Source organism: Geotrypetes seraphini, chromosome 2, assembly GCF_902459505.1.
Source record: "Geotrypetes seraphini chromosome 2, aGeoSer1.1, whole genome shotgun sequence".
NCBI classification, from domain to species: domain Eukaryota; kingdom Metazoa; phylum Chordata; class Amphibia; order Gymnophiona; family Dermophiidae; genus Geotrypetes; species Geotrypetes seraphini.
This window is the reverse complement of record NC_047085.1, coordinates 70,570,362-70,584,627: the sequence shown is the minus strand read 5'-3', so window position 1 is coordinate 70,584,627 and position 14,266 is coordinate 70,570,362. Positions and strand designations below refer to the sequence as shown.

The window sequence follows — 14,266 nt, the reverse complement described above, 5'->3', positions numbered from 1 at the left end:
CGGGCAGAGGGTCTGGGAAAGCTGAGAATCGGAAAGGGGAAGCTAAGAATTGGGCTGGGGAAGCTAAGAATTGGGCATGGGATCTGGGGAAGCTAAGAATCGGGCAGGGGAAGCTAAGAATCGGGCAGGGTGGCTGTGGAAGCTGAGAATCGAGCAGGGTGCTGGGGAAGCTGAGTATCAGACTGGGGAAGCTGATAATCGGGCAGAGGAAGCTAAGAATCGGGCAGGGGGGCTGGGGAAGCTGAGAATCGGACAGGGGAAGCTGAAAATAGGGCAGGGGGTCTGGAGAAGCTGAGAATCAGACAGGGAAAGCTAAGAATCGGGCTGGGGAAGCTGAGAATCAGGCAGGGAGGCTGGGGAAGCTAAGAATTGGGCAGGGGGGCTGGGGAAGTTGAGAATCAGACACGGGGGCTGGGGAAGCTAAGAATCAGGCAGGGGGGCTGTGGAAGCTGAGAATCGAGCAGGGGGGCTGGGGAAGCTGAGAATCGGGCAGGGAAAGATAAGAATCGGGTAAGGGAAACTGATAATTGGGCAGAGGGGCTGGGGAAGCTGAGAATAGAGCAGGGGGGCTGGGGGAAATTAGAATTGGGCTAGGGAAGCTGAGAATCGGGTAGGGGGCTGGGGAAGCTGAGAATCAGGCTGGGGAAGCTAAGAATCGGGTAGGGAGGCTGGGGAAGCTAAGAATCGGGTAGGGAGGCTGGGGAAGCTGAGAATCGGACAGGGGAAGGTAAGAATCGGGCAGGGGAAGCTGAGAATCAGATAGGGGAAGCTGAAAATCGGGCAGAGGGTCTGGGAAAGCTGAGAATCGGAAAGGGGAAGCTAAGAATTGGGCTGGGGAAGCTGAGAATCAGGCAGGGAGGCTGGGGAAGCTAAGAATTGGGCATGGGATCTGGGGAAGCTAAGAATCGGGCAGGGGAAGCTAAGAATCGGGCAGGGTGGCTGTGGAAGCTGAGAATCGAGCAGGGTGCTGGGGAAGCTGAGAATCAGGCTGGGGAAGCTAAGAATTGGGCAGGGGGGCTGGGGAAGCTGAGAATCGGACAGGGGAAGCTGAAAATAGGGCAGGGGGTTTGGGGAAGCTGAGAATCGGACAGGGGAAGCTAAGAATTGGGCTGGGGAAGCTGAGAATCAGGCAGGGAGGCTGGGGAAGCTAAGAATTGGGCAGGGGGACTGGGGAAGTTAAGAATCAGACACGGGGGCTGGGGAAGCTAAGAATCAGGCAGGGGGGCTGTGGAAGCTGAGAATCGAGCAGGGGGCTGGGGAAGCTGAGAATCAGGCAGGGGAAGCTAAGAATCGGGTAAGGGAAGCTGATAATTGGGCAGAGGGGCTGGGGAAGCTGAGAATTGAGCAGGGGGGCTGGGGGAAATTAGAATTGGGCTAGGGAAGCTGAGAATCGGGTAGGGGGCTGGGGAAGCTGAGAATCAGGCTGGGGAAGCTAAGAATCGGGTAGGGAGGCTGGGGAAGCTGAGAATCGGACAGGGGAAGCTAAGAATCGGGCAGGGGAGCTTGGGAAGCTGAGAATCGGACAGAGGAAGCTGAAAATCGGGCAGGGGGTCTGGGGAAGCTGAGAATCGGACAGGGGGGCTGGAGAAGCTAAGAATCGGGCAGGGTGGCTGTGGAAGCTGAGAATCAGGCTGGGGAAGCTGAAAATCAGGCAGGGGAAGCTAAGAATCGGGCAGGGGGTTGGGGAAGCTGAGAATCGGACAGGGGAAGCTAAAAATCAGGCAGGGGGTCTGGGAAAGCTGAGAATCGGGCTGGGGAAGTTGAGAATCAGGCAGGGAGGCTGGGGAAGCTAAGAATTGTGCAGGGGGGCTGGGGAAGCTAAGATTTGGGCAGGGGGGCTGTGGAAGCTGAGAATCAAGCAGGGGGGCTGTGGAAGCTGAGAATCGAGGCTGGTGAAGCTGAGAATCGAGAAGGGGGGCTGGTGAAACTGAGAATCAGGCTGGGGAAACTGAGAATCGGGCAGGGGAAGCTAAGAATTGGGCTGGGAAAGCTCAGATTCATGCAGGGAGGCTGGGGAATGTAAGAATTGGGCAGGAGGGCTGGGAAAGCTAAGAATTGGGCAGGGGGCTGTCGAAGCTGAGAATCGAGCAGGGGGGGCTGGGGAAGCTGAGAATCAGGCTGGGGAAGCTGAGAATCGGACTGGGGAAGCTAAGAATTGGGTAGGGGAAGCTGAGAATCGGGCAGGGGGGCTGGGGAAGCTGAGAATCGGGCTGGGGAAGCTAAGAATCGGGTAGGGAGGTTGGGGAAGCTGAGAATCGGGCAGGGGGGCTGGGGAAAATTAGAATCGGGCTGGGGAAGCTGAGAATCGGGCTTGCCAGATTCACGATTCAAATCGATTTACCACGACAAAAAATCAGCCTCCCAATTCGTTGACTGACCCTCCCCGTCGCCCCTAAAGCAGGAGCGGCAGCACAGCCTCTTGCTGGCCTGCCACTCCTACTTTAGAGGGAGAGTGGGGAGGGTCAGTCGGGAAGTGGCTTCCCGCTTCAATTTACCTAATTTCAGCAGCCTACCCTGTAGAAGATCGCTGGCTCTAGTGATATTTTCAAGCTGCCATATGTCATCCGAGTTGTCTTCTCTCTGCCACGGTCCCACCCCTTCTCTGATATCAGAGGAAGGGCGGGACAGCGGCAGAGAGAAGACAACTCGCACGACGTATGGCAGCTTGCAAAGATCGCTAAAGCCAGCAAACTTCTGCAGGGCAGGCTGCTGAAATTAGGTAAAATGGATACGCAGGCCTTCAAGGGGGTACAGACATTCAGGGGAGGGGGCCCTGGTGTAGAAGTATACGTACGGAGGGTGGGAAGGGAGGTTCAAAGAGACGTGCATATGCCGGACTTTGGAGGGAAGAAATAATGGGTCTAAAAACAGAGGAGAGAGAGAGAGAGTAACATAGTAGATGACGGCAGATAAAGACCCGAATGGTCCATCCTGTCTGCCCAACCTGATTCAATTTAAATTTGGGATTTAGGGATGAAAGGAACAGAAAGGGAGAGATGGTGAACCCTGGGGTGGTGGGGAAGGAGGGAGAGATGCTGGATGAAAGTGTAGTTGAGAAAAGGTAGATCTGTAGATGGAGATGAAAAAAAGGAAAGATGCCAGACCTCCAGGGGAGGGAAGGGAAACGGAAGGGGAAGACAGAGATGGCAGATGGATGGTTAGCATGGAGAAAGAAGGAGACCCTGGCAAGCAAGCTATCAGAAGACAACTAGAGCCTGGGACCAACAAGATTTGAACAATGACCAGACAACAAAAGGTAGAAAAACTAATTCTAATTTCTGTTTTGTGATTACAATATGTCAGATTTGAAACGTGTATCCTACCAGAGCTGGTGTTAGACCGCAAACGTGAGCTAGGATTTAACAGAGAGAGGAAAAGTCTTTTTTATTTGTTTATTTTGTTTACACCACAGCGCCAGTGTGGTTAGGAGAAGCCAAAGGGGGTGAAAAAGTTATAAAATAAACTCACCAGGTTGTATGGAAAAAAAACAAAAAACAACACCTAATTGGGCAGGAAAATCGAATCGAAAAATCGATTCAGTAGGCTGAATTGAATCGAATCAACATTTTTTCCCCCTGAATCGGGCAGCACTAGTGTAGACCTCCAACTTACACAATTTTATCATCAGTTGGGATGAGAACATTCCTGGTGAACTGAGTTTGATTAAATACTGTTATTTAAGTGCATCATAGTCTGATCTTCAATGTATCATTTCCAGGTGAGATTGAAGAAACAGTGGTAACTGAGATGCACAGTGAAACAGTAAGTGAAGAGGCTGATACAAAAGAAGAGGGAACAGGAGAAGCTGTTGATACTTTTGTGACAGAGCTAGGTATGCTAATAGAAGATGCAACTTGAATGATGAACAGTTACTATGAGGAAGAGTAATGTAGAATTGTAGAGTGAATGCACTTGTAGATGAGTAAAAAAAGCTTGGACTGCATGCTCAAGCAGATCAAGAAATAATCAGGAAACTTGAAAAAAGAGCTACTTAGATCTAATGACACCAAAGACTGCTAATTCCTACAGCTGGAGCTTTTGGGGGAGGTTGGGGGGGGAAGGAGTCACTTTAGATTTGTATTGATTTTTTTTTTTTTTTCAAAATACATCCAAATACATAACAGAGCATGACAGAACAACAAAGAAGTTCCAGAATGTAAAGTGTTACATGCTTTTAAAGTATTTTTATAATCCTTATTATCACACCACTTCCTTACACTCCCATCCCTCCCCCCCAAGCAAAACATACTAATACTTCCACAAAGAACCAAACAAAGACCTTTGTAACAATAAAAATTCTCTTACAAGATAACAGTGTACCACTACACAGAGGTGAGCACTTTACTACTTCTTTACCAGTAGCATCTAAGACTCCACTAAAATGGTCAACTGTACCACCCCAATGGGGCTAATAAGGGAACATAAGTCCAGAGAGAATAATCACTCCTTGAAAGGAAGCCAAAGTTGGGAGTGTTCTTGATTTTTTCCATGCAGTTTTTATAATATGATCATACATCTCTGATCACTCCCCATCCATTGGGACAGAGTGAGATCATTTGGATCCTTTCAGGCTTTAGCAGTGAACATTTTTGCCACAATAACATAGTAAATGACAACATGATGGCAGATAAAGACCAAATGGCCCATCCAGTCTGTCCATCTGCAGTAACCATTATCTCTTCCTCTCTCTAAGAGATCCCACGTGCCTATTACAAACTTTCTTGAATTCAGACAGTCTTTATCGCCATCACCTCTTCCGGGAAACTGTTCCACACACTTACACAATTTTATCATCAGTTGGGATGAGAACATTCCTGGTGAACTGAGTTTGATTAAATACTGTCATTTAAGTGCATCATAGTCTGATCTTCAATGTATCATTTCTGTAAAAAAAATATTCCTTAGATTACTCCTCAACCTATCATCTCGTAACTTCATCCTATGCCCTCTCATTTCAGAGCTTTCTTTCAAATGAAAGAGACTCAACTCGTGCGCATTTATGTCACATAGGTATTTAAACGTCTCTATCCTATCTCCCCTCTTCTGCCTTTCCTACAAAGTATACATATTGAGATCTTTAAGTCTGTCCCATACGCCTTATCACAAAGACCACACACCAGTTTAATAGCCTTCCTCTGGACCAACTCCATCCTTTTCATATTTTTTTAAAGGTGCGGTCTCCAAAATTGCACACAATATTCTAAATGAGGTCTCACCAGAGTTTTATACAGGGGCATCAATACCTCCTTTTTCCTACTGGCCATACCTCTCCCTATGCACCATAGCATCCTTCTAGTTTTTGTCGTCAACTTTTCAACCTGTTTGACCACCTTAAGATCATCACATACAATCACACCAAAGTCCCACTCTTCTGTCGTGCACCTATGTTTTTCACCCCCTAAACGGTACCCCCTAAACGGTCCCTCAGAATTTTGCAGTCCAAATGTATGACCTTGCATTTCTTAGCATTAAATATTAGCTGCCAGATTTTAAACTATTCTTCAAGCTATACTAGATCTTTCTTCATGCTATTCACACCATACGGGGTGTCTGCTCTATTGAGCATTTTGGTATCATCTACAGAGGCAAATCTTACCTGACAGCCCTTCAGCAATATCTCTTATAAAAATGTTAAAAAGAACAGGCCCAAGAATAGAACCTTGGGGCATACCACTATTGACCACTACCCTCTGTCACCTTCCACTTAACCAGTTCCTGACCCAGCCAGTTACTTTGGGGCCCATCCCGAGGACAGTCAGTTTATTTATTAGACACCTGTGTGGAATACTGTGAAAGGCTTTGCTAAAATCTAAATACATCTAGCGCACTCCCTCTAAACAATTCTCTGGTCCTGCCAGGGATGTTGGGGGGAGGGGTGCCACAGGATGGTGTAGGCATCCCTCCGGCCAGGGATTGTTTCAGAGGATGGTGGTAGGAGGAATTGGGCATCCCTGCTTCTGGAGTTGTTTCAGGACTTCTGGCAAGAGAGAGTTGGCATCCCTCCTGCCAAGGATTGTTTCAGGGGTGGTGGCAAGAGGTATTGGGTATCACACCTGCTAGGGTTTTTCTTGGACAGGAGATAATTGGAGCAAAGCCAGGAAAGCTTGTATACTGAGGGCCTGATTCTGTATAGGATGCCTGGTCTCAGCAGCGGCCTAAGCGACTTTTGTGAATCGTACACGGCATCCTATACAGAATCATGTTTAACGGATGGATGCCTAACCCTGCCTAACCTCCCTGATTCTCTAACTGGTGTCCATGTCACAGGTGCTGCTTAGAGAATTGTCTAGGGATCCCTTGCCATCAGCTGATCACAGCAAGGAAATCCCCCTGCTGCCATCAGTTGAGCAGGCCATGGGAGGGAATCCCTCCTAAGTCCCCTGGCAGGAGAGTTGCCCATGCCCTCCTGCCACTGAACCCCTGAACAATCTGGGGAGGAGGGATACTCACTCACTCCTGTCGCTGAACCCCTGAACCCCCCCGAAGCTTCTGAATAGAAGGGATGCAAAACAAGCACATCGCACATCGTACCTGCATCTTGAACAGGTATCTTAAGTTGATTTTCTAACCCTGCCGCCCCACAATCTTGGAAAAGGTAGTTGATATATGGGAACAGCCTCTCAGTGGAGGTGTTAGAAGCTAACACAGAAAAAAAAAAAAATCAAGGTCTGGGATTGGACAAACTTTGCAAAAATATAATAGCAGGGCTAGTACAAGGGTATTATGCACCTAGCTGAATCTTCAGATTGTCGTTTCCTCCTCCTGCCCATACACACACACACACACACACCAAACCTTAGGCCTCTACATCTACCCCATTTAGATTTTGATTAAGCAGCTCAACAGTCATGAAAACCTAACCCCCCTCAAACAGTTTGTTGGTCTATACTCCAAGATGAGCTGTTCTTCTGTCTGCCTGTTTAACCTAATCCCCCTCCCAGGACAATCCTCTAAAGTTATGCACCCAGATAAATAGACTATTTAAAAAGTGCTTATATTCTATACAGGGATAAGTACACACTGATTGTTTTTGGAGTTTTGTGGTTGTCGGGACTTATTGTTTACTTTTACTGCAGTTGCTCTTTGGTGTCCCCCAGAAGCAGCAACCCAGGCAACTGACTAGTCTGCCTAATGGCCTAGACCAGTGATGGCTAACCTTTTTGAGCCCGAGTGCCCAAACTGCCGCACAAAACCAAAGAATTTCCTCAAAGTGCCAGCACGTCAATTAAACCTTAATAACAAGATTTTAGTATCTAAAAACTCTTTATAAAGTTGCCTGAACTATGTAACATCATTTTTAAAGGTTGGAATCTTTGTATTGTCAGAGAATCAATTTGATTCACAATCCTTTGGTTTTCATTTCAATTTATTGGCAATTTATAATGTTTTAATGATTTCATTCAATTTAATGAATTTAGGAAGAATTTGATTCAGTTACACAATATATTTTAAATGTATTATTCACATAACATGTCAAATGTATCCTGAGTAAAAAAAAAGATAAACTTCTTAAAACTGTTAACTGTGTCAAGACTCGGTGTGTATTCCCAAAGATTTGATTTACAATCAAATTAGAAAATAGTTAAATCATTACATTTCTAATAATATGATGTAAAGAAAACAAAAGAGCTTTCAATTAAACCAACCGTTTTTATTGGAAATTCCAGATTGGAATACAACAGGGCCATGTAAAGTCCCTTTTTTAAATAACATCTTTAAATAATATTTAAATAACTTAGAAAGTGTCTTAACTGCAAACTGAAAACATTGCTTCATGTAAACATATGCATTGGGCATGCTCTGAAAAAAATTAATGTGATTTTTGTTGTTGCATGCATGCTGATAACTTGTCAATCCTTGGCTCATAGTACGTTGATTTCAGAGCAACACATGCAGCACTCATGTCATCCGTTAATCTGTTTCTAGCATCAGATTTTATATGATTCAAAGCCGAAAACAGCTGCTCACAAGCATAGGATGACCCAAACAAAGTAAGAAGAGCAATCCCAAGTGCTTTCATGGACTTAAAATTGTCTGGCAGAGAATTCCACGCTTTGTAACCAGACAGGCATGGTGCCTGATCAGGTTCCAGCTAAAGTTCCTGCTAAGACACAAAAGAAAACCCGGAAGGGAATGGACAAGGATTGGTCTAGGGGTGATTTTCAGGTTAACCACCAGGGGGAGCCTGAAATCTCCGAGGTTCCTCTGGATGAACAGTATCTAGGTCACCACAGGAGGAGCCCAAGAGCCCCAGGCAGGTCTGCTGCCTTAGGTAGAATAGGGCGTGCCCCTGCAGTACAAAAGCCAGCAGCTGAGAACAAGCAGGGAGGCAAGCTAGGGAGAAGGTTCAGACCTCTCTTCCCTGAGAGTCTCCTCGGGCCAAGCAGGGACGATACAGCCTCACCCATGGAGGTACAGGAGGCTGGTGAATTGCTGGAGGACGTCTATTCTAATGCTGATCTTCCCATGGAACTTGACAACCTGCCTGAAGAAGTGGGTCCCTGTGAGGAAGCCATGGAGGTTGGTCTTTCCATCAGCTGCAAGTCCTAATTGGCTAGAACAGTGAGTGAGTTTTCAGTCCTTTGTTTGAAAGTGACTGTGTGCTGGAACTGAACCTTTTGGGAATTTTGCTTTACTTTTCTTTTGCTTTTCTGAAGCTGAAGGTGTCAGTATTTGGGAGAGGTTTGCTGTTACCTGGGAGGGCATTTTGTAGGCTATATAGTAGCTAATTGAAAGCAAACCTGGGACACTCTTCCTTGCCTGGCAGTTTAGTGTAGGGCTGCCAGAGGCTTCACTTTAGAAGCACTGTGGATAGTGAATCCAGTGCCTTGAACTTTATTTTGGTCTACACTGTATAACCTGATTGGGAGCAGGTTGCCTTGAGCTCTGAGGTGAGACCAAACCTCAGAGGGGTGAAATAAGGAAAGCAGCTGAACTGTATATTTGAACTGTTTTGTTGCTCTTTCTTTTGATTTTGGACTGCTGGAAGATTTATGGTTTACTTACCTGTTTGTTTGGATTCCTGATTTTCCTGATTTTTATGTTTGGAAAGAATAAAACTGGAGCATTCTGATTTTGAACATTTTTGAGAAGATTGTGGTTTATTTTGATTTTCTATTGGTATCAGTCCAAGCCTGCAGGGTGACTCCAGTCCGGGTCACACGCAAGTGCTATTATATATGGTAACCACTGAGGGGTGCTGTTGAGTCCCGAGTAGATCACAGTCCCGGTTACAGCTTTTAGGATTTCATTTTCAGAACTGCTAGCAGTGATTTCATTTGTCACCCTTTCACATTCAATACGTTCAAGAGCCGCAAGCAGGTCATTGAATTTACTTTTCCAGATAGAGCTTTCTTGAAATTCCAGTAGCTCCATTTCCAAATTTTGAATATCCAACCACTGTAAGCAGGAAAGATCAAGATTTTCAAATATGGACTTTTCTGGGGAAGTTATAAATGAAAGGGTTGTCTCCATCTTACGGAACTGAGAAAATCTTTTACTAAAATTCTCCTTTGCTTCGGCTACAATGGTGGAATATGCTTTGTGGATTTTCTGGTGTTTTTTATGACTGTCCACAAATGTTGTAGAATTATCCAAATGTATTTTTAGGTTGGGAAAATATTTTAGCTGTCCACTCTCAAGGTCTTTTTCAAAAACATGCAATTTTCTCTCAAAAGCTTTGATGTCACTAAACATGCTTTCTGCTGTTTTTCCCATGCCTTGTAATTTTTTGTTTAGTACATTAAAGTGGTTAGTAAAATCTGTAAAGAACATGAGGTTGGTAAGGCAGGCCATGTTGGTGAGTTGAGGATAGTCTCCCCCCCTTTTCGTTCATAAATAGCCTAACTTCTTCCAAGCAGGCCACAAATCTCTCTAACACTCGTCCTCTGCTCAGCCACCGGACATTATTGTACATCAGTAAAGTGTTATATTGTGCCTGAACCTCATCAAGAAGGGCTTGAAATTGTCAAAAATTAAGAGCATGCGCCATGATGAAGTTCACCATTTTTGTTACATCTTTGAGGACATCGTCAAGTTTTTTGCTGCTTTCTTTGGCGCAGAGAGCCTCTTGATGTATTATGCAGTGAAATTGAATCAGTGGATGTTTTGCTTCCTTAGCAAAGAAATGAATGAATCCTGATGTTGTCCCCACCATGCTAGGTGCTCCATCGCTAGTAACTGAAACCACTTTTTCTGGACTTATGTCTAGTGATGAAAAAGCCTCCATCACAGCATTGTGGATATCTATCCCTTGTGTTCTTCCAGGCAAAGACAGCAGTTTTACCAGCTCTTCTCTCATGATGTCACCAGTAGCATAACGCAAAATGAGCGCTAGTCTTGCATGGTTAGTAATATCTGTACTTTCATCCAAGCACATGGAGTAGAAGGGTGCTTTTTGTAAGTCGCAAGTAAGCTGTTGACTAACATCAGCAGCCATTCGCAGAACCCTATCTTTTGCAGTATTTCTGCTTAGCGGCATCTCAGAGATGCGCTGCACAATTTTATCCTTGTTTTGGAAATCATGGAAGAGTGAATTACTCCCAGCCAAAATTGCCTTTTTGATAAAATCTCCATCAGAGAGGGGCTTACCATGTTTTGCCATGCACAGTGAAATTTGAAAGCTGGCAACTGTAAGATGATTAGTTTTTGAAAGATAGTTGCTAAAACTAAGAGACTGGGAGTGATATTTCTTTAATTTTCCTACAAGGAACTCTTTTCTTTGAGCTAAACCAAGTTCAGCAACACTGTTATGGTTGGTCTCAAAGTGACGTTTGACACTTGATGTGCGAGACACAACACTTTCATTACACATAATACACAATGCTTTCCCACTGCGTTCAATCACTCCATATGTCTCTGTCCAGGCCTCTTGGAATGGTCTTCCACTATCTGTTTTTGCTTTTTTTGCTGTACTCATTTTCTTTTTTTCTTTTTATTTTCAAATTTTTATTCATTTTCAAAATTATATAAAGTGTAAGTACATATTCAATCAGATAATCAATGCAAATTTCACTTTCATTCTATCTTTGGATAATTACATAACTTCTTATCCCTCCCCCTCCCATCCCTCCCTACCACATAACTAATAATTATATAAATACACATCAATACCACAGTCCCCACCCTACCCTTTTAAACTGATATATTTAAGGGAAACGTATCCAGTTACTCTATACAATATCTTGTCAATGGTTGTACTCATTTTCTTTGTTCAAGACTTCAAGTCTACAAAAAGATAAAATTTGTATAATAAAAAAAATCTAATGAAGTGCTGTATACAAATCCGTCCCCATAAAAAAATATGTGATTGGGGAATTTTACTAATTGTAGACATCCGTTTTGGTCAAAAAATATACTGTCCGGGTGAAAACTGGACTTGTGCAACCTTAACCTGGACACCTAGACAAATAGCCAGATAATTTAATAGGTTTTTAAAATGGAGCCCAGGCAAGTTTATAATTAACATTAGTATTATTGGTCCAATTAAACTTAGGCAGCACAGGTAGGGCAAAGTAGAAGTTTACCTAATAATAAATGATGTAGAATGCAGATTGCGTTTCCTGTTCTCCTCAAGTCTCCCGCTAGGGTGGGAGGGCGTGATAGAAGAACGCTCGGTGCTGTAGGCGAGTACCTGGGCGGGTTCAGAGGCGGAGGCGGGGAGTGAGACTTTGCTTCTCACAGCCCCGCGGCGGTTCAGGCAGCCGCGAGGAACACATTGCCAGGCAGGGCCGGACTGGGACAAAAAATAAGACCGGGCATTTTAGGTTGAGCAGCCCAATCACATGACCTCACGCAGGCCCCGCCCATTGAAGTCCAGGGGCAGGACTAAAATGCAGAAGCACACTTGAGAGGCACGGCCAGCCACTAATAAGTAAGGAGTGCAACAGCCAACACACAAGAAGATGTGACATGGGAGAGGGGAGAGAGAGAAGATGGGACATGGAGGGGGAGAAGAGAAGATCCATATCCTCACCTCTGCTGGTAGAAGAAGCAACTTGTCTGATAAACAGTGACTATGAGGAGGAGTAATGTGGAGTTGTGGAGTGAATGCACTTGTAGGTGAGTAGAAGTTTGCTGTATGCTGAAGCGGGGAACCAATCAGGAAACTTGAAAAGAGAACTACAAAGGGGAACCTGTAGACATCATTTACCTTGACTTCCAAAAGGCCTTTGACAAGGTACCCCATGAGCGGCTACTTAGGAAGCTGTGGAACCACGGGGTGGAAGGAGACGTACACAGATGGATCAAACACTGGTTGGCAGGCAGGAGACAGAGGGTTGGAGTGAAGGGTCACTACTCGGGCTGGAGGAAAGTCACGAGCGGAGTTCCGCAGGGGTCTGTACTTGGACCGCTGCTGTTCAATATATTTATAAATGACCTGGAAATGGGGACGAATTGTGAAGTTATAAAATTTGCGGACGACACTAAACTCTGTAGAAGGGTTAGAACTACGGAAGAGTGTGAGGACCTACAAAGGGACCTAAACAAACTGGAGGAGTGGGCGAATAAATGGCAGATGAAATTCAATGTAGGGAAATGCAAAGTCATGCATATAGGGAGAAAAAACCCGATGTTCAGCTACCAAATGGGGGGATTAGTATTAGAGGAAAGTAACCTTGAAAGAGATTTGGGTGTACTGGTGGATACAACAATGAAGTCAACGGCGCAATGCGCAGCAGCCGCGAAGAAGGCAAACAGAATGTTGGGTATTATTAAAAATGGTATTACGACCAGAACAAAAGAAGTCATCCTGCCGTTGTATCGGGCGATGGTGCGCCCGCACCTGGAGTACTGTGTTCAGTATTGGTCACCGTACCTTAAGAAGGATATGGCAATACTTGAGAGGGTCCAGAGGAGAGCAACACGAATGATTAAGGGCATGGAAAACCTTTCATACACTGAAAGATTGGAGAGGCTGGAGCTCTTCTCCCTGGAAAAGCGGAGACTCAGAGGAGACATGATAGAAACCTACAAGATCATGAAGGGCATAGAGAAAGTAGAGAGAGATAGATTCTTCAAATTTTCAAAACATAAAAGAACAAGAGGGCATTCAGAAAAATTGGAAGGGGATAGATTCAAAACAAATGCTAGGAAGTTTTTCTTTACTCAGCGGGTGGTGGATACCTGGAATGCGCTTCCAGAGGACGTAATAGGGCAGAGTACGGTACTGGGGTTTAAGAAAGGATTGGACAATTTCCTGTTGGAAAAGGGGATAGAGGGGTATAGATAGAGGATTACTGCACAGGTCCTGGACCTGTTGGGCATGAGCGGACTGCTGGGCGCGATGGACCTCGGGTCTGACCCGGCAGAGGCATTGCTTATGTTCTTATGTAATGACACTAAAAACAGATAAATCATACAGCTGAATTTTGAATAGATTATAGTAGATATATGGGAATAGCCTCTTGGTGGAAAGTATAGGGAAGATGTTCACTGGGAGAGTCATAAGGAACATTTTACAGCACTCTAATCAGGAGGCAATAAGAGAAAATAAACATTTTGGTAGTGTGTTTAGAAAGGAAGGAAGGGATTTTGGTGGTTATAGATAAAGAAATTACATATTTTAGTAATGGCATGGATGTATAGAAGAAAGAAAAATAAATATGACCCCAAATGAGATATTGTAAATGAGAAGAAAGAAAGGGGGATAACAGATATGTAGATACATTTAGCTATCTCAAAAGGATCTAATAATACACAATAAAAATGGAAGGAAAATTTTATAAAATTCTATAATAGATGGTTGATCTAAGACTCCAAGGGGTAAACACCAGGGCAACAAAGAAACATTTCTTCAAGAAAGGATAGTAGATATATGGAACAAGCTTTCAGTGGAGGTGTTGGAATACAAACAAGCAAAAATTCAAGAAAAACTTGAATAATTTCAAAATATCCCTAGAAATTGAGATATTAGGGAAAGTCTGGAATTAGGTAGGCTTTACAATATTACTTCAGGTAATATAAAGAAATAAAACAAAAAACAAAGGAAATAATGTGATACCTTTTTTTATTAGAATAACAATGCATTTTATGATGGGCTTCTTTAGATCAGAAAAATGCCTTTTCACTCAATATTATTTCAGGAATGGACAGACTAGAAGGGATGATGTAAGGTTATTAGACACCTTAGGTGAAGCCTCAAGCGTGCCAACTTCAACGAAGAACTCGCTTTCAGGACACTAAATTCACCCCATTGAGATTTTGATTATTAAGCTCAACAATCATGATAGCCTAACCTTCCCAAATAATCCTGTTAAGGCATTTA

General features: G+C 44.2%; 1 protein-coding gene across 9 annotated transcripts in view; it reads left to right on the top strand.

The window, feature by feature from the left end:
* The window catches only part of LOC117355504 (A-kinase anchor protein 5-like), a 114,055-nt gene that overhangs the window by 27,514 nt on the left and 72,275 nt on the right, over window positions 1-14,266 (top strand). For 8 of the 9 annotated variants that reach the window (XM_033934173.1, XM_033934177.1, XM_033934175.1 and 5 more), the window contains one exon: window positions 3,719-3,832. The exons of the other annotated variant lie outside the window; for it this stretch is intronic. In XM_033934173.1, the coding sequence (XP_033790064.1) occupies window positions 3,719-3,832 (114 nt within the window). The remainder of the gene's footprint in view (window positions 1-3,718; window positions 3,833-14,266) is intronic. 9 annotated transcript variants of the gene reach the window in all.